This window comes from Psammomys obesus, unplaced genomic scaffold, assembly GCF_907164565.1.
Source record: "Psammomys obesus unplaced genomic scaffold, mPsaObe1.curated_primary_1811, whole genome shotgun sequence".
Taxonomy (NCBI): Eukaryota; Metazoa; Chordata; class Mammalia; order Rodentia; family Muridae; genus Psammomys; species Psammomys obesus.
In genome coordinates, this window is record NW_026592732.1 from 11,045,111 (window position 1) to 11,066,184 (window position 21,074).

General features: G+C 44.2%; 1 protein-coding gene across 1 annotated transcript in view; it reads right to left on the bottom strand.

Moving 5' to 3' along the window:
- Piwil4 (piwi like RNA-mediated gene silencing 4) overlaps positions 1-21,074 on the bottom strand; it is a 40,763-nt gene that overhangs the window by 12,923 nt on the left and 6,766 nt on the right. Inside the window, exons 5-12 of the mRNA XM_055615601.1 lie at positions 17,846-17,967; positions 16,121-16,201; positions 15,230-15,427; positions 13,725-13,836; positions 8,306-8,429; positions 6,518-6,635; positions 3,851-3,962; positions 2,117-2,301 (exon numbers count right to left, since the gene is read on the bottom strand). Coding sequence (XP_055471576.1) covers positions 2,117-2,301; positions 3,851-3,962; positions 6,518-6,635; positions 8,306-8,429; positions 13,725-13,836; positions 15,230-15,427; positions 16,121-16,201; positions 17,846-17,967 — 1,052 coding nt within the window. The remainder of the gene's footprint in view (positions 1-2,116; positions 2,302-3,850; positions 3,963-6,517; positions 6,636-8,305; positions 8,430-13,724; positions 13,837-15,229; positions 15,428-16,120; positions 16,202-17,845; positions 17,968-21,074) is intronic.

The window sequence follows — 21,074 nt, forward strand, 5'->3', positions numbered from 1 at the left end:
AAAAAAGTACATACAGGCTCTTCAACAGACCAGTCATTTCTCAAAAGAAAAAAAAAAATCCTTAGAGAAAAACAAAAACCTCTAACATTGTCTTTCCAATACATGATTTGCCAAAATACTCAATAAACATTCTGTTAGCATATAAAAATTGGTAAAAATACAACTTTCCCAGTTGTACAAAATCCCCTCAGTTTTGCTATTCAAAATTGGGCTAAAAGTGAACTTCTGAAATTACAAACCCACAATTTCAAATATCTAAACTGGGAATGAGATTTCCAAAATGCTTCAGGAATCATTAATTGATGACAGAGGTTTGACTAATCTGCATGAGTCATGGGTGGTGTTTGCTCTTATGTAGGAGCTTGTTTGGAGCTCACACTAATCAGACTTAATCAGTCTATCAGTCGGCAACTATTTGTCAGTTACATAATAGTATTGGAGCCAGAGGCTGCAGAAGTGATTCCTACATACAGGCATTTCCAATCTAGTCTACACAGGAAATGAAATTACCTACTCCCCACGAGGTGGGGTGGGGAGGGAAATAGATAGACAGGGTGGGGGTGGGAGTCTCAGTGTCTAGCTGTGTTTTTAAATACAGCTGCCCAGCAGGTGGCAGGACTTCCTGCCTCTTCTGACAGCCACCTGAAGGACTGCAAGCACTGCTTTAGTGCTTCTGTAGGTCTGACTTTTCCAACCCTCATACTCCAGCTCAGACACACTTATGTTCACCAGATGGGCAGTTTAGATGAAAAAGCCAAGCATGTACATCTAGCGGGCAAATGGATACTTCATGGATCAGAGGAAGTGGAATAAAGGCTTTCATAAAAAATAAAAACAAAAGAACAAAACAGTCCAAAGACTATCCACAGGCTTGCTCCCTGAAGCAAGCCCAAGGACTGACTGTGTGGCCCAGGACTGTCCTACCAGCCAGGTCTGCTGAATGTGACTTCTACCATCCTTCCCTGCTGCATTAACTCCTAGCTTAGAGACACTAGAGTAAGGGAAACTCAAACCAGACAATTTGTCAGCAGATTCGATGGTAAGAGTAGAATTCTAAATGTGGTGTATGGAAAATGAGACTTTGGGGAAAGCTGTGGTTTTGGACAGTGCATATGCTGCTGATGTAATTGATTAGTTGCTGTCTATTTAAGGAATATAACTTCCACAAGACGTATGAACAGGTGAGCCTTGCTCTTTACAAATATATCAAGTTCATATGAGATGTGGACAATTCATGGCAAACTAGGTTTAGAGCCTTGACTGTGTCTGCAATCATGAAGGACATTTGCCAAGTCCTTATCTTCTTCATTCCTGGCTCTGCAATGTTTACTTTTTAATATCATGTTTGCTGTTAAGTTTTATAAGTAACTGACCCGAAAGGTTAAAAGTAGAAATGGCACCACATGGACTTATCCAGGATGTATAACCAACTGACAGTAAAAGATTCTGAGGGAATGAGACATGCCTAGGAAAACTATAAAACAGACTTTTAAAAAGATAAAATAAAATGTACAGTAGGGTTCTTTAAGATCTACTTATTCTTGTTTTTTGTATATGAATGTTTTGCCTGCATGAATGTCCGGGCACCACATGTGTGCCAGGTGCCTTACAGTCAAGAAAAAGTTTTCAGATCCCCTGGAACTTGAGTTACATAATTGTAAGCTGCCACGTGGGTACTGGGAATTGAGCCTGGTCCTCCGGAAGATTGTCCAGTTCTTTATATATTTTCATTTTACAAAGCAATTTAATAAATAAAAGTCTAACTTCTTGTGACTATTTTTGACCTTTCAAGAAATATTTCTGATGGCCTGGACACATAGTTCAGAAGTTAAGAGCATATATTTTTCTTGCAGAGTACTGAGATTCATTTCCTAGCACCCACAGTGGGTAACTCAAAACCAGTTTTAATTCCAGCTCTGGAGGATCTGAAGTCTCTGCCCTCCATGGCCATTCCCACCCACGGGGTTATAGCTGTACACATTCATACATATCAGTTTATAAAATAAATCTTTTTTAAAAAGGACATTATAAAAATGAGCATTTTGTAGATATGCCAGGCAGTCTTTCCAACTTTCAAACAAAATTAATATATTAAAAAAATTGACTATGTACTCACATTTTTGGGTAGTCCACATTAAAGCCCATGGAGCTCCCAACTCTCCTCAAGCAGCTCAGAAAGGCTTCAATTGAGTGCTCAGCCCGGGTACAGCATAAGATCAACCACCTAGTCAAAGGCTGAGAACTCAACACCTTGCAAGTTCGCATCTCTCTGGACCAGTCAGCAGCAGATGCAGGTTGGCACTGAGAAAAACCAAGATGATGAAAGGACCGAGCAAAGTCATTCAGAGAGTGATTTAAAACATTCATCACAACACAACAACTGAAAGACAAACGAGGCTTTGTTCCTCTTAACAGAGCACATGGGTTTCCCAGGAGGAGAGGCATTGGGAGGCTGTGAGGGCTGATGGGCCCTGGCTGGGGACCCTAGGATGGGACATGTACGTTCCTGGTGCCTGGCTGAGAGGCCTTGGGGTTCCCCCTTACCTCTAACTGTTGATCCTTTCATTTGGACGTTCAGGCATGCAGACTATCCTTTTTAGAGTCCCTAAGGCATTCAACGTAATGACTACTGACACCCTACATGCTGTAGTGAATTAAGCCTGTTTTAGTGAGGAACAGTCTCATGTCCATGTTTACCTACATGGAAGATTAACAATGACGCCAAAAGTGGTTTCGTGTGTGTATTTGTAGGCATTGTATTTGTGTGCACGTGCTTTTGTGTTCATGTGTGCTCAAAGGCCACAACTCAAAGACTGAAAGCCCTAGGGATCCCCCTGCCTCTGAGTCCTGGCATTAGGATTGCAGGTGCAAGCTGCTGCATCTAGCTTTACATGGGTGCTAGACACCTGAGCTCAGGTCCAACTGAACCATCGCCCCAGCACTGAGGCCATTCGTGTTGCAGGAGCAATGTGATGCTTCTCACAGTTTTACAGACTCAAAAACACCCGGCTAGTGGAGAGAGGTGCTGACAGCCAGGTGGTTGCAAGGACAAGTTTGGAATGCCAGTGGCTTTGTCACAGCCAAGGGACTTTATCAAGCACTGAGTTCTAGCCACTGCCACCTGCATGAGGTATATGGCTGGGAGACCTTAACACACCAACAGAAAGGAAGGCTGGCCTCTAAGTGATTCCACTGGGGACCAAGTTCATTCCAGTGTGCAGAACTGCCCACTTACCTCACTGCTGCTGTCATCCCGTGGTGACCAAGGCCTAGGACAAAGTGCCTACACTACCTTTAGTTCACTTGGTCCCTAGGGTCTGGCCTTAGAAAAGCATGGGTCAAGAAGCTGACACTGAAGTCAAGTGGCCTCTCCATTTTGATACCCGTTTCATTTCCTCGACCAAAGCCTGGATAGAGGGTGATTTTTCTCTTCATATCTCAGCGCACTTCTGTCCAAGCACTGTGTCAAGGATGAGGTCTATATGACTCGCATAGCTTTTATGTGAAACTGGCCAGTGCTAGCTATGGTCACCCTTTACCAGATCATGCTTGCTTGTTTGCTTTTAGTTTTGTAAGAGTGACAGCTGGTCATAGGCAGGCATGTGTAACTTGCAATGTGTGACTCTGAAATACCAATCACAAACAGTCCTAAACCATGCCCACTGGATGCCCTTAAGTCCACACAACTAAACTGACATCAAAGAGAAAATCAAAAGAAACATGAAGTCTTAGGACAAAGGCAGGGCATGGCCTAACAAGGTGATGACAAGCCCATCCATCACCTTGGCGAGTAAACAAATGTACACATATTCAAGCAAACACTGTCAAATGAAGAGAGAAGGCAGCTCACTGTGTGGTCCTGCAGCAGTATTTTTTCAGCAGGAACCACCCGGCCGTTCAAGGATATCTGGCTTCCCAAACGCAATCCCCAGGTCTCAAGCTCAAATCGGGCCCCTTGGTTCCTGTAAACAGAGTCATGCAGAGTGTGTCTGCTAAAGGTTTTTAAATATCAGAGATAATAGTGACTTGCTGAATTATTCAAGGTGATGGTCTATCCTAATTTTCATGATATATGTTATATATATGTAGATGTGTGTGTGTAGATGGACAGACAGACACACAGATAATCTGGCAGCTCAAAAGAATTATGTCAACCAGTGTCTCCAAAGAACAGGAAGGAGGGGAGGCTTGCATAGGACACAGGGGTTCCTAGGGGGAAAGGGTCACTCACAGTGAGGCAGGGGTTCCAAGGAAAACCCAGCTTCACTTTGTATCTACCCTTCAGTAACAGATGCCCTGGAGAAAAACTGTTACTATTTTTCAAATGCCTTGGCTTCCTGGCAGGCAAAGTGTGGATATTGTTTCACACACCTGTAAACATTAAAAAATGGCAAGATTTGAAAATGCCTTACCACAGGGCTGCCTGCGGTTGCCAATAGAGGTAAGATACCATCCTAGAACAAACTGGAGTTTGTTTGGAGTCTGAATATGCAGATATTCAGAGAATATGCAGATTCTCTTCTAATGTGTTGGCTTGGGAGCAGATGGGGAACGACAGAAAATGGGAAGGTCGGAACTGAGCTTTATCTTCCAGACAAGACTGAGCTGTTGTACCCATGACGTCACTGCAGGGGTGGGCCCAAGACTGGGCCATCAGCATGGGTGGGCGAGGAGCTCAGGGGACTTCGTCCTCCTCCTGGAGCTTTGGGTAGTTAATGGCTGCTGGACAAGGGAGACTCATATTCCTCGGTGGTGTAGACTGAGGTTAAATCATCCTTGCTCAAATAACCCCGCTTTTTGTAGGCAACCCCAATTAAATGCAATGGGACATCAAAAGGGCATGGAAGTGTGGGGGGAGGACTTCATGAGAAGATACGGTTGCATGGCAGAGGAAAAGACAACAAACAACAGGGACTACGATCAAAGAACATTACACGTGTATACTTTTCACAGACACGGAAGTATTAAATACTAAACATTTTAATACAAAAATTTAGCTCCAGAAAATTCCTAGGACACACTTGTTGGGAAGAGGACTGAGGAAGCTAATCTTATCAATACTGATTACTAACCTTCCTATAATCTCCGAATTTTTGACACAGGAGGCTTTAATTGTAGTTTACGGCTCAGTGGGATCATGATAGGGTGTGTTTCACAGAGCCACACAGAGCCACAATCAGCCAGAGGCCTACAGGATGCTGCTGAGTGCTGTGGAAAGCCCCACCCCATTCCTTGGAAAGCATAAACCTCTCCCAGCTGTCCCTCCTCAACAGGGCAACTTTTCAATAAGCTAAGGCTGTGCTCACATCTATTCTTTCAGCTGCTACTTTGTTTCTGATGTTGTTGGCCCAGGATGGGTGAGGCCATCACTGGCCAGGACACGATGAACAGGAGGCATGCAGTAACATGTCAGGGAACTAATTCACAGCCCAGTTTAAGGAGCCAAACAGTATCTCTTTTGTATGACGCAGGCATTCATCAGGTGATATCCACAAGATGTGGGAAAAATTGTATCCACAATGGAGGAACCACAAAGCCAGGAGTGTAATACAGATGTGCATTTATCAGACAAAAACCTCTAAATGAGTGATATTAGAAAATGTGTCTACTATGTCATTTTCTTGAAGTAATGGCATTAGACCCTATCAATTTGTAATATCTGCAAAGTATATTATTCACTGAAATATCATTTTTCAAAACATATTATTCACTGGACTATGATCATTAATTAAAATATATTTACTAGAATATGATCATTCGCTGTTAGATATTAGACTACTCTCTACCTTTTCTCTTTTTTATTTTGTTTACATTGTTTTTCAAATTTCTCCCTGCCCTAATATTACTTAAAAACATCTTTAAAGAAAAACGACCCACAGAAATTTAAAACCAAGCAGCAAATTCAATTTAAAATTTTCTAGCAGCCGCATTAACAGTTAAGAAGTGATTTTTTTAAAATTACTTTTGCCTAATCTCACATCTTCAAAATGTTACCAGCTTAAAATGTGTCAACAGGAACATTTCAGTGCCCCTCAGCACACAGGGTCACAGTGCCTAACAGCACAGCTTTAGGGAGAAGGGAGAAGAACTCGCAGAGACTAGCTGAGGAGAACAGAGCTTGAACTTCAGAGATTGTGTTCATCTGGATTTCTGAAATTCTCATCAGGATCTGAGCTTCCCTCACCTCAAGTTAAATGTTCTTTGGTTGTTTTTGTTTCTATTTCCTGTTTTTAATATGACCAATACTCATTTTCTTCATCCAAAATTGTCACCCAGAGTGCAATGCGCTCTCTAGAACAGAACTGTGCCTGTTCAAATCCTATCAGCTATGACTGCCGAGATCTTGGCTGGACCTCTGGGCTCTGGACTTGGATGTTTCAAGCCCACAATGCCTTACTCTGAGTTGGCAAGATTAGACATTTTCATCAACCAATGAGCAGAATATCATCAGAAGCATCCAGCCCTACGTACTCAGCCCCAAACTGGGCACACACGGTTTCAACAGGCGGCCCTGTACCTCTGGATGTCATCCACAAGTCGGGCCAGCTGCTGCTGTCTTCCCATAGGACTGAGCCGAGTTTCTTCAGCTACTGCCTTCATCAGGTGGAAGTCCGAGGTTGCCTGGCTAGTCAGGCCTGGGAGAGGCAAAAACAATGTAGAGAATGAACACAGACAAAGGGCCCACTTGCAGAGCACTGAGAAGTAGAGAGGCAAGCCCCAGGAGTCATTAACACAGTGGTTCTCACCCTTCCTAATTAGGCTGGGACCTTTTAAATTATTTGGTGTTACTTCATAAGTGTAATTTTGCTACTGTTATGAATTGTAATGTGAACATCTGATATTCAGGCTATCTGATATGTGACCCCACAGACTGAGAACCATGGCAACAGTTTCTAATAGCTGAGTGTGGTGGCACACACCTATAATCCCAGCATTCAGTTGTTCTAGGCCAGCCTACTCATAGTGAAACTATCTTTTTTTTTTTTTTTTTTTATGACGAAGTTTTGGGCTGCAGACATGGCTGAGTGGTTAAGAGCACTTGTTGCTCTTCCAGAAGACCCAGGATTAATTTACAGCACACACATAGCTCACAACCATATGTAACTCCAATTTTAAAGGATTCAATACCCTCATCTGCCTTCCCTGGACACCAGAAACACATGTGATGCACACAGGTGAAACACTTGTATACATAAAATAATAAAATAAATAAATCTTGAGGCTAGAGAGATGGCTCAGCAGTTAAGAGCACTGGCTGCTCTTCCAGAGGACCTGAGTTCAAGTCCTAGCACCCGCAGGTGGCTAACAACAGTCTATAACTCCAGCTCCAGGGCATCTAACACCATCACACAGACAAACATGCAGGCAAAATACCAATGCACTTACATATAAATGAATAAATAGGTAGAGAGAGATGCATAAATCTTAAGTCTAAAATAAATTTTCTAGTAGTCAACTTTCTAAAAAAGGTGAAATGAAGTTTATGAAATTATTTAAAGGAGTATTACTTAATCCAGTGTATTAAACATATCAATATTTTAAAATGGAATAGATATAAACAATTATTATCCAGTTAATATTTTTAATACTAAGTCTTCAGGATTTGGCCTGTGTGTTTTCATTCATATTATTTCCCTTTATTGGGAGAAGGATCTAGTATTATGGCCAGGGACTACATGTCAGTTAGATCTGCAGAACCTCCAAAAAAAAAAACAACAACAACAACAAAAAAAAACCACTAAGAATGAACACCCCTCCTTTCAGACACTGTATTCCATTACTGTCTGTCCACAAAATATTTATGTCATAAGGAATTCAAGCAACACAGGCTGTTAATCACATGAGTGCTGCTAACAGCACAGCAGACACTCAGGCAGGCTCTACTATAGAGTGTGATCTGACAGGCAGCCTCTGCTACACACTGAATGACCCTCAGGCAGGCTCTACTATAGAGTGAGAATTGCTTTTTGGAAACTGGTACATGAAGAAACTAAGGGTTATTCTGATTCACCCTGACAAAATAGCCTATTTGTTTGTTTTTTAAATGTCATCTTATGATTTCCTCTACTATTAAGCTTAAAAAAAAAAACAGTTCAGCCTCCAGAAATTACCCAGACGCAGATCTGACATCAGGGTTTCAAGGAGAATGTATGAAAGAAAAGAGACTCCAAAGGTCACTTCACTCACTCTCTTGGCTGAACTATTGCCCCAAGCTACTTGAAGGGCCCCTTGCCTCTTAGTTACAGGAACACTTTAGTGTTTAGCTAACTAAGGCAGGCAGTGAAGTTTGACACCTAAGCCTTACCTGTGAGAAAGCAGAGCTCCGGGATCAGGTGGACCATCTGAGGCTCAGCATTATCATTTCTCTTTCTTTTCAACAGACTAACAAGCACTGGCTGATTTAGGTCAGATAAAGTGATATCATATTGCTATAAAATAGAAGATTAATGAGGGGACAACAAATGTGGATACAGAGCAGCGGCATTCTTGGTTACAAGCAGCACAAACCCCCAAATGAGTCACTAAGTAAATCTTTTTACACACCATACAACTTTCTTTCCAGGACTCATCTTTTTATACCTTTAATTATCCTTTATTTTTAGTTACATTTTAATTTAGTGTAGTGTGTGTGTGTGTGTGTGTGTGTGTGTGTGTGTGTAAATGTGTCTGTCATGACACAACTGTGGAGTCTGTTGTCTCCTTCCATTATTTGAATCCTACAAATTCAAATTCAAATCAGTCAGGCTTGGCAGAGAGTCTTTACTGTTGAGATATCTCACTGGCCCTTTATTAGTCTTTATATTGCAGCACCAGTTTTAAGACTTAATTCCTCTGCTTCCTCTGGTTTTCTTCCAGATTCAGAACAGCATTGAACTGTCTGTGTACATACTATAGACGACTGAAGCACATGTTTAAATAACTGGCTCAAACTATCTTAACTCAACTTAACACTGCCCATACACAAGTTGTAGGCATAGGCTATACTGTGCTCAGTTTTCCAAAGGAACAAAAGAGTCTTTGATACCCAGGATGGCACTGTGTATCAGGGAAAGAGAAGCAGCTCAGAACTGACAAGGAAGAATTTGATACCCAGCTCTTCTGTCCAATTTTCTTCTTCTATGAAATGAGGGTGACAGCAGTTCACAAGTATCTCAGTGTGTGGTTTATGATGGATCCTCAGTACTGTCTGGTCATACTCCACTCCTTCCCCTTCCTAAACTTGAATTTCCCCTTGCCAGAAATTCATTTCTATAGGCAAATCATAACTAATACTAGCTTCCAGTACAACTAGTGATAGGACCAGAATTATAAAATCATCGTCTAAAAAATACTAACTATTATAATTATAATTAAGGACTTAAGATGTAAACTTGTCTCTAGTCCAATAAGGCCTTTTTTGTTTGTTTTGTTTGTTTTTTGTTTTTCAAGACAGGATTTCTGTGTGTAGCCTTTGGCTCAATAACAATTTTTATTTTATAAAATAAAAAACAATTCAGGAATACAAGGATACAGTTATGGGAATGCTGTGGGAAAATGCTCAGAGAAGCCTTTATCAATAGAGTCTATACGAAACTTCATTAATTCAGTATAGGAGGCTGGAGCACTTTCTTCCTCTCAGGAACTGAGGTGGACACAGAAATAGAAGAAAAACAGTCCCTGGTAACCACATTATCTACATAGCAAAGCCACCCACAACAGACCACACCAACAGCACAGACCCAAGCATGGTTCCTCACAACCAAAGCAGTGAGGAATCAGACAGGTTCCTGAAGGCTCCACAGCTGCAGATCTGGGATTTAACCTGTAACTACGGGGTGCGATGCTTGAGCTGGTAAGTCAGGGGAGCTTTATGAAGGAGGCAGAGTCCAAGACTGGAGAACAGCCAAGAGTAATAGCATCCTACAGAACAAGTCTCCAAACCCAGTCCACTTCAAAAAAAACGGAGAGAGGGCAGGACTGAGAGGTGATGGGGGAGGGGATACAAAGTAAATAAATTGTAATAAATAAAAAATTAAAAAGAAGAAAAGAGGGTCTCTACTCACAAAGCAGGGGCAAGCGTTCCAGAAGTGGCCATCCTAAGGTAGATTTCACCTTCTCCCTGGCCCCAATTTTCTAGGAGTTTTCAAATATTTTTTTCATAAGATGCTGTTTTCTACTTTGAAAGCTGATTACATAGAAACTTAGTGTACATCTCCCAGTTCAGATAGGAGGACGTTTTGCAATCTGATATGATTTTGTTTCCTTTCCTCCCTAACTACATAGAGCATGCCAACTTACTACAAAAGTGGACCGACCGGGTCCTCCGATTTTGCCCCTTTTAGGAAATGACAGGGCCTAAAATACATCTGTTCAATTTACTGATGCAGTGCAGAAGCCCAACCACTAAACAAGGTACAGGTTTAATGCACACACTCAAGAGCGCACACTGTGCACAAGATGGCTTACGAGCGACTGTGCAGCCAGGATTCCCAAGGCCATCTCTGCTCCAAGGAAATGTGCCTAGGGACAATGTGATACCCTGGGCAGGCAGGTGCTTGCTCTCCTTTTGCTCTAGTGAAAGAAAGTAAAGCCTGAAAATTTGTAATAGACAAGGTAACAGCTGATCCTGAAGCTACCATCTGTCCTAGAGAGAGGGGAAAGGCACAGTTTGGCTCCATGCAGCTATCCAGGGAACATGCATGAAGACTAGGCCAGTTATGACTAGCTAGTAGACAGGGATACAGATGGAGAGATTAAGTGAGGAGAGAGGAATGCTGAGGGAGATGAGGCCAAGAGGTGGGATGAGTCAAGCTGTGATTCTAGACATGGCGAAGAGGAGGGCGGCAAGGCTCTCCACCACCTGCCTGGCTCACGCCTTGCAGGCATTAGGCTAAAGGCCCGGAGTTACTGGCTCATTGAGTACACTACTCCACAAAGGCAGATGGCCCTGTGACAGTGAGCTTAGTTAGGCCCCTCACTGAGCTCTGATTTTAGTGCTTTGCCTAATCTACACAGCTAGAGCCATGCCTTTCTCACTTCAAAACTTATGTCCTTAACCATATCACTGGGCGATATTCACAGAATGCTCTCTCCAATGGCAGAGACAGTGAGGATAGAGGCAAAGCCAGGAGACCATAGTATTGACCACATTACCTACCCGAGTGGGGTCCCACCCTAATGCAGTGGGCTAAGGCAGGTGCTCTAGAGAGAATGTGATGCTTAGTGTAGACAGCACATCTGGGATGACAGCTGAATGAGGAGGTGAGGGCAAGAGGAGAAGGAAAAAAAGTGAAAAAAATTTCCAGCCCAGACTCACAATCCTAAGGAGGAATGGGGGAGTAAAAGATAGCTGACTGAGACAGCCACAGGTCACTCAGGCAGAAAATATGTTTAAGAAATGGAAGTGAGTGTGTAATGCGAGAATAAGGGTATGCTGGCTAGTCTTTTCTTTCTTCTTTTTTTTTTTGTGGGGTGTTTTCTTTGTTTCTTTCTTTGTTTTTTTGTTTGTTTGTTTTGAGACAGGGTTTCTCTGTGTAGCCCTGGCTATCCTGGACTCGGTTTGTAGACCAGGCTGGCCTCAAATTCACAGAGATCTTCCTGCCTCTGCCTGCCAGAATACTGGGATTTCAGGCATATGCCAGCACACCTGACAAGCTGGCTTGACCTAATGACAACCTAACACACAAGCTTGAGTTATCTGAAGGATGGAACCTCAACTGAGAAAATGCTTCCATATAGCTGTTGGGCATTTTCTTATTTAGTGATTGATGGGGGAGGACCCAGCCCATTGTGGGTAGTCCCATCCCTGGGCTGGTGGTCCTGGGTTCCATAAGAAAGCAGGCTGTGCGAGCCAGAGAAAGCAAGCCAGTAAGCAGCACCCCTACATGGCATCTGCACCAGCTCCTGCCTCAAGGCTCCAGCCCTGTTTGAGTTCCTGCCCTGACTTCCTTTGGTGATGAAAAGCAATATGGAAGTAAAATCCAAATAAATCCTTTCCTGCACAACTTGCTTTTTCGTCATGATGTTTAAATGCAGCAAGAGAAAGCCTGACTAAGACAGGGAGCAAAGCAAAATTTCTGGGTCTGAGTCTCAAACTACAATGGAGAGAGCAGCCTTGTAGAAGCCATAGTGAATGATGGTTCTTGAGGAGAAGGAAATTAAAAAAAAAATGTCAAAAGAGACTAACACAGATCAACATGAAAATTCAAGAGGAGAACCACAAAGGATGTGACCCAGCAGTAAGGAAGGAAGGAAGGGATCAGTTCAGATGGGTGGACAGGTTCACAGAGATCTGATGTCATTGTAATGTACAATACAGTACTGTAAACTCTAGTCAGCCTTCCCCGTAGTATGGAATAGCAGAATGCATTCCTCCTGTCTGCCTGAGACTTTCTCCAACAGCTAGTCTCTGTCACACCTCCCCCACTCTGCCCTCTATGGCTTCCGGCAACCTGATCCACTGGCTAAGTCAATAAGCCCAAGTGTTTCAGATCCCAAAGAAAAACTGTATAGTGTGTGTCTTTCTGTGTCTCAAATATACATCATGGAGATGTGTAATTATCTACACATGAAGAAAGAAAATAATTACTGCTAAAGAAAAAAGAAAGCCACTGAAAGCCACTTAGGCTAAGAAAGGTTGTGTGATTTCTGACCTTCATGGAGCTATTTCTGTAACAGCAAAGCCAGTTGCATGGCCAATAATACCTCTGAAAAGAAGAACTAAGGAGGACTTGGAACCACCACAGCCATTTTCCAAAAGTGGCTAAGGAGAAAGAGAACTTTTCCAAAAGATATGTGAAGATCAAGGATACGAGTCTCATTTTGCTTTTGAATTCCTCTGTGAGACTTGAGAGGTCTGAATGACTACAGAGAAGACACCTCTGCCAGATGCCTGCAAAGCAAGGGCCATGGAACTGTGGTAAATGAACACAGAACTTCCAGAGGCAGCTAAACACTCTGCCAAAATTGCTCCTACGTGTCTGCTATGAGATGGGACTGATAACCCAAGGTGAACTGCCCCCCCCCGCACCCAAAAGAGTTCAAAGCATAACTTGAGGAGACAAATGTCTCCCTCCTTGGGGAGGGCAGTCTGTCATGCCCTACCCCCAACAATGAGGCTAAATTCAGGGATCAGATACCTCCTGCATCTATACCATAGGTTCCCAGAGGACATGCTGCCTGGCTGAGAACAGAAGGTTGGTCAGGGCTTGTCTGGCTTAAAGGACTATCCAGGAAAAGGAAGCAATGTGCATGAGCATGCAAGGAGAGAAACTGAGTCAAGAGCCATAAAAGGCCAGAACTTCCGAGCACAAGGAATGGGGATGGAAGATGGAGGCAGAGATAGAGGTGTGTGTGTGTGTGTGTATGTGTGTGTGACTGCAAAGGCCAGACCAGAACTCCATGAGGAAGCTTACAACTGACTCCTAAGACAATGAAGTTATGGAAATATTAAAGCTTGGGTGTAACATGATCAGATACGGTTTTAAGGCCAGAAGGAAGAAAGAAAATAGGAGCGGAGTAAGGGTCTTAGCCAAACCAGAGACAATGAGGGTGAAAAGGGATAAGCAAGAGAATGGGTTACATCGGAGACAGACTCGCCCTGACAGTTCAGGGAATTCTCTGGAAGGAGGAGTGTTGTCTGAGAGGTCGTAACCACAAGAAAAGTAGCTAAAACAGTAAAAAAAAAAAAAAAAAAAAAATGCTATCTATAGGCAACGAGGAAAAGAGACAGGAGGAACTCCTACCTGCTTGTAGTAATCCACATACGTGACCTCAGAGCCATCCCGCTTCTGAAAGGCATGTGTGGGCTTCACAGACCAGTCAATGTCATCAATACGGTATGTTTTGTTGTTGTATCTGGTGAAGTTGAGACACTCTGAAACACTTTGCCAAATCAACTTGGGTGCACGGGGCTACCATACCACAATCTTGAGTTAATTCAAAATACAAAACCCACTCCTGAGATTGTGCAAGACACTACTATAAACAGAGTCACAGGCTTGTGCTATGTGATCAGTTCTCAGCTGAGAAGAGTGTGAACTCTTCAGTACTCAGGACAATCTCCACGTTCCAACAGACGTTTGTGGCGAGTCATACCCCACAGTGTTTGTCTCATGGACAGACTCTGGCTTCTGGTAAGTCATTCTGTTTCCATGTTCTCCCTGGCCTCACTGTCAACTCCCAGGTAGTCTTTATGATAAAAAAAAAAAATACCGATGCAGCAGGCCATTCACACAATTCTGGCATCTTATGTTAAGTTAATCTGTGTCCTTGAACTGACCCTCAAGCAACACTTAGGAACCAGTGGGCTACGCCATTCCAAACACCTTTCTCCCTTTAGTACTATGCTCTTTGGTGCCCTGGCCTGCAAAAGAGACCTCAAGACAGTTTTCCAGAGCTCCAGGGACCTTATAAGGCATCTCTGAAATAGTGTGGTAAGCTAATGAATCAAGGGCAGACAGGAGGAGCTTTTCTGTGTCTGGTAAAGTGACACCTGGCTGGGCTGCCCTGCTCCCGTCCAGCCCAGGAAACCAGCTCTAAGATGAAAGTTCAGACCAGGCTAGTCACTGGGGCGGTCCAGAAAGGAACCAGCCTTTGACAAGCTTGTAGAACCCAGGAAGACTCCTCAGCTACCAGTGTTTGATCTGGTCATTGTTCACTGAGGGTAAATCACAGTGATAAACCTAAAAGGAGTGAAGCCTGCCCTTTGTCTAAATGGCCTTGGAATCTCAAAGGGACCACAGTGGAATACACACTGGTCTTGTAGCACAACAAAATGGACATGAAATGGTGGCCCTAAGCAAAACACTACAGGGCGTGGCCAGAGGAGGGTGGATGGTTCTTACAGAGTGGAAAGTGGGCCACTGGGAACTCTAGAGTGAGGGTTGAGGAGGTAGAGATCTGAAAGGGGAACTAGACACTGGGAACCAGGCAGAGATTCTAGAACAGCACAGTGCAGGCCACTGAGGGCCAGGTGAAAGAGAACACATACAGCCATGTTGACTTGGGATGATCCAGAGTCAGTTCTGACAACAGGGGACAGATAAGCCTTCCACATGGCCAAACCAAGTCGCAGTCTCTCTCTCTCTCTCTCACACACACACACACACACACACACACACACACACACACACACACAAACGTGTACAATTGTCAAGCCAAGTTCTCTGCCAATCTGACAGTGACATTCTGGATCCCAAACACTCCTAAAAATGTCCATTCTAGATAACAGTCAGGGGCCAGCTATTACCTGGTAAGGACAACAAGCCCCACTAGCTGTTTCTGGCATGCCTCAGTGAAGGAGGACATGCCGGTTCTGAAGCAGAGATCAGTCATGAATTCCAAAACAGTCTCATTTCGGAGGACTTTGTAGCTTACGTCAGCATTGAACAGAAGTCTGCTTTCAAAGCGGGACACAGAGATGGCAAACCCAGGCCATAGGGACAATCTTCAAAAAATAACAATGGAAACAATATTTTTAATATTTAAAATATAAAACCAGAAAAACCTATAAGGACTCTTAACACGGTGAGTTTTCATGCTAATTCTCTGGAGGTCATGTTTTTCTGTTTTTGTTTTCTCTTTTGTGTCATTTATTCCAGTTACTGACTGAAAACATTAGCGTTTTTTTCAGCTGGAGTTTCTTTAAACATAGATTTAGAACAAAATTCCTGTGACTCAGAATTTCAAGCCGAGCTCTGGCACGTTGGACCCTGTATTTCTCGCAGGAGCTGTCCTGGAGGTTGTAGGATGCTCACCAGACCCTGTCAGCCACCCTAGCTGTGCTAACATCCATCCAGTGAGGGCACAGGGTACCAGATGTGTTCCAGCACAAAATGTTCTGCTTTGGTTGCTGGCTACCCACAGACAATTGGGTTCTGAATCCCTTCTGGAATTTTATGACATAGCACACTAACCAAAGAACACAAACTTTGTCTAGCTTCACATTCGGGTTCACTGTTCCCAGAAACAAAGCAAAACAAAACACAACACTTGAAAAGTACAAACCCCATTGCATTCCATATTCCAGATACCCCACACCCCACACCCCACAGGAGGCCCAGCAGCGGGGTACAGTCTCATAAATCATGCCACTTATATCTAACCATTTCACAGGAACAGAAACTACAAGCAAACCTACTTGTATTGGGGGATCTCCATTGGTTCTGAAGGTTTATAGAAGTTCCGTCCAATTTGGTACATACTCAACTTTTTAAAGATCCTGGAAGCACAGTTTTGGATTCCTTAGTAAATGGTCATAACAGTGTAATTCAACTTTGGGGGCCGGGAGATAGTTCAGTGAATCAAGTGACTGTCACATAAAGGTCTGTCTGAGCCTGGATCTCCAAAGCCATGGAAAGCAGGACACAGCAGCATACATCTGTAACCCCAGTCCTCCAATGGGGAGATGGGAAGAAGACACAGAGCCCTTTAAAGCTCACGGGCCAGCCAGACTGGCATAAGTAGCACCCAGTAATAATGAGAATCATACAAAGCACCAACAGAGAAGGCTGTCCTCTGACCTACACACAAACCAGGGCAAGCGTGTGTACACAAATACACACACAAAACACACACAACTAGAATACTACATATATGAGTATATCTCTGTAGTAACTATAATTTCATACTTTAAAATAATGTAGTTGCCACTTTCATACACTTAATTGAAGTAATACCGTCAATTCTGTATAATTAGAATTCTAGGTTACTTTAACAATAAGGCAAGCCATGTATGGGGCTCTTTTGACTCCCTCCCTATTTCAGGGGGAGGCCATTTTTTGATAAACTACTCCAGTTCCCTGGGTGCCCCACAGCATAGTGACACTATCAGCAGCCTTCTATTCTGGTCACCTCTGGGAAGGGGTGTTGCCTATGGGGAAATGTGCACAGCCTGAGTCAGAACACAGGAGCACCAGCTCTGGCGATCTGGCTGCTGCTGTTACAGAGGCCAGTCTCCCATATAAAGTCTGTGTAACAATGCCTGCTCCAGGGAGCAAGGGACAGTATGGTAAAACTCTGTGGAAAGCACCTTCCACATGCCAGCTGATGTAGAATAGTCCCCTCACTAGGGCACAGAGGGTCAAACATTAAGAAATAGCATATTGTAGAAGAAGGAAGTTATTTTCTGGGCCCAAATATTCTGGAAAGCCCCACACTTCCTGGCCTCCTCCCCCTCAGTCTGCTGTTAGGCAAAAGGGTGGCATCTCTGCAACAAGGGACCAAACACATCATCCTGACACACAAAAAATGCTATGTGCGACGATTCACTTGTCACCAGGGAGGCTTTGCTCAGTTTTTGTTTCTTCACCTCCAGACCCTACCAATGGAAAAGCTGTTAAGTAAAGAGAGGGCCCAGGGATTCTGTATTTGGTCAAATCCCTACATTCCCATGGTAACTGTGTACCACATGTTCCCCAGTCCATTCTAAAGGACATCAAAAGCACACACCACTCCCCTTCCCCTACTCATGCTGTGAAGAAAGCTATGGGGCTTGAGAAGGAGCCAGAGCAGAACACAGCTAGTGACTGACTTCTATGTCCCAAGCCAGCCAGCTAGTGGAGAACCAAATTTGTCATCTGGCGAATTCCTACTCAGTAAATTGAGTCTAGGGTCAGAGTGGGGCAGTGCACAGGAAATGAAGGAAAGGCTAAAAACAATGTGGACTAACTTTGGGGGAAGGCTGGATAATGAGGATTTGGGCCAAAGAGTGGCCGAGATGTGTCCCATCTTACTGCCAGAGTACATCCGTTCATCGTCTGGGAAACATCATCCCAGAGAGGCTGCTGCTGGCCCATCAGCCACCCAGCACAGAAGGTGATCACACCAAAACCCAGGTTGTATGCCGAAAGGCCAAGCAACTTACTTTCTGAAGATGACATTGAAGAACTGAATGCACACAGGAGAGCTTGAGAACAGCTCGCTCGTTAGAGTGACAGTTATCTTTACAGTCTCGCCTCTTTGAGTTTCACATGTCAGTTCTGTGACCTGGGGAGAGGGGGTGGGCAAAAGGCATAGCTCATCCTCAAGTGGGCGGAACACAAATACTATAAAGAAGTCACACATGCATTAACAACAGTGTTGCTACAGGTGTTAGCGTGTGGAATAATCTAATCTACATCTAGGGATCAATTTACATCAGAAGTCTGATACATACATTCCCTCAAGAACATCCAATGTACATATACACAGAGAAGCCATGTACATATTTTTATGAGGCAGCAGACTGTCTGGCCCCTTCCAATTCCCTCATGAATTCCTGAAAAATTCCTCCAAAAGCTTATTCACAAAGCAGAAAAGCTGGGGAGGGGAAGTGCTCAAGGGAAAAGGGTCAGACAGGAGGAAGAGAAAGACAAGGGGAGAAGAGAAAATGTGGGTGCTGGGATGGGAAATTTCATTCTATTAATAAAACGTTTACAAAGGGCCAGTGAAAGCCTGGGGCTCCCCTAGAAACTCTTTTAGGGACACAATGAACACAAGGATAGGCTCTATATAAGTTCCCCAACTGAAAAAAAACAAACAAAACCCTTAAGGCACCAAGGGCTGGAGAGCTGACTTTGAAGTCACCCTGTTCTTGCAGAGGATCACGGTTGGTTTTTAGCACCCACCCTGGGCTGCCCACAACCACCTGTAAGTCCTGCTCCACAGGATCTGATGCCCTCTTCTGGACTGAGAACACTTGCATCCACAACAACAAAAACTACCTCTAAGCCAGGCATGGTTCAGTATAGATTTTTAAAATACATTCACAAATCAGTCAATAAAAATCAATCATTGATCAGGGGTTTTTCAAAGCGTAAAGAATTAGCAGTCAGCTCATTAACAAACATCTGCATAGTCTCACACAACTTCTTCTAGTTATAGTGTCAGTTTTTACAGCAGGAACTGGACTGCAGAGGTGCAAAGAGAAACTCATCCCTCTGCATGGGGTGGGATATTGCACTGGGGAAGATTCCTGGCCTCAGATGACTCGTACAGAAATGGCAACAGCTACAGAGACTTCACCAAGGTCGAGGTAAGTACCAGCCACAGGAGCAGAAGGGACATCCTGTCCCCAGCCCCTCAGGGATTGCAGACAGAGGATGTATAGAACAATGGATGTGAGGTGGAGAGCTGAAGGGAGTTGGCAACAGGCAGCCTTAGAAACTATTTCTCAGCAGCCTCCCAAGATCAAACACTTCAGACCCCTTGATCCCCTCTCACCAAACACCAACAGCTCCAGCACTTCCTGCATCTGCCCCTGACCTGCCCCATCCAGTCCCCAGGCTGTTAACCTCCCAGTGCACATTTCTTCTGCCCCTCCACCCCCAACCCCCGACCAGAGCAACCCACAGGTGTCCTGCCTCTACACAGCAATGCCTCTCAGTGATTTCGGCTGTTCTGATGCTGCCACAGCGCGGTGCTTAGAGAGACCCTGGCGGCTGCCTCTTACAGGCTACTGTGCCACCTGAGGAAGCTGCCTCCATGCTTGAAGCTTCTCCTGCATCTTTACAGTGTGTGTGTGTGTGTGTGGGGGGGTGAATCCAGCTGAAGTTACAGGATTGTGAAGATAAATAGGACACTCCGGATCTTATCTTCATGCAGAGCACAGGCGCCCACAAAGGTCAAATAAAGAACAACGCTTTGGATCTGTATTCAAGCCCTTTTGACACACTGCCCAGGCTCTTCCATTACTCCTCCCACCCTTTTCAGGAAACTTCAAAAGGATGTGACTGCGAGACTCTCTTGTGGTGTTTCACCACTGAGAAACGAGAACCTCTCCTCCCTACCCTGAGTTCAAGAGGACATTCAAAGTTCTCCGTCCCCCGGGGCCACTTCCACACCTTGCTAAGTAAACCTCTCACTTCTGTCATTCAGCCTCGGCCCTTCACCACTGTCCACCTCTCTGAACCCAAGAGCTTTCCTAAGACACTAATTCCCTCAAAGTGTCCTGCTAGGGAATGATTCTGCTTCTCATCGTGCTCTGAGATCTGACTTTGGAGTAAGCTCCTCCAGTGCTATGAGCTCCAGGAGTGATATGAGGGTTAATGCACCTAGCATCATTATAAGCCTGGCAGGGCACACGGTCAACACGTGGAGTCTCATAGACATAACAGCCACACACAGGACAATCTTGTGAGGCTGAAGCATAGAACTCTATGCTTAGTAAGTAAATGTAGCATAATAAAAATACAAATTCAGTGCTCATTCTTACTAAGCACCCATGCCATTCTACCTCACACTGTGTTTAACTGTAAATCTGACGTTAACCTGAAAGCCTTTAAATGAAAAGACCCCTGTTGTTTATTTCCTCCATAGTGCTAACCCCCTACTAAGTATACAGTCGGCTCTTTATAAGCGCACCAAGGTGGCAAAGAGATGTGAATGATGGTGCTTCCCAGAAGACCGAGTATGGAGAGTACTGGAAGGCCAGGAGGCAACTGGAAGGCTGCTGCCAAAAGTATGGACAGGAACAGAATGTACCGCAAAGAGACTCTTCAAACCCAAATAAGTGCAATAGAAATGTGGAGGTTGGCAGGACAGAGGTGGAGGAGTATGCCCGAGTCCAATGAAAGGGGAGCAGAGAGCAGTGTCATCGTTAGGATGCTCACTGAACAGGGACAGGACATAAACCAAACAAGGACCACATCAATCTTGTGTCTGCACCCAGCATCACCTGATCTGGGAATAAGGCTAACAGCCCCATGCTCTGTCTTAGAGCCTATCATGTCCCCTGTCTCCTCCCTCACTGGACTCTGTCCCCAGCATGGAAATATGTGGACACCTGTGACCTGCTAGTCCTCAACTGAAGTGGCCAATGCTAATATCTTCCTGGAACATACAGAACAGAATTTTTCTACCAGACCACTCCAGTGACACACGAGTGACTTCTAACACCACCGAAGCCACTCAGCTACTGCTATGAAAGTCCCTCTGAGAACAAGATTTAATCCTGACAAGACACCGGAAATACAGTATGTAAACATAAGAAGACGCGTTGCATGCTACCCCTGTGTCACCAGGCGAAGGACTTGAAGGGAAACAAAAACATTTTTAAATGCACAGCTCAGCTGCTCTGAGCCATCAGACCTCACCATTTTTCAAGCATTTCAAGG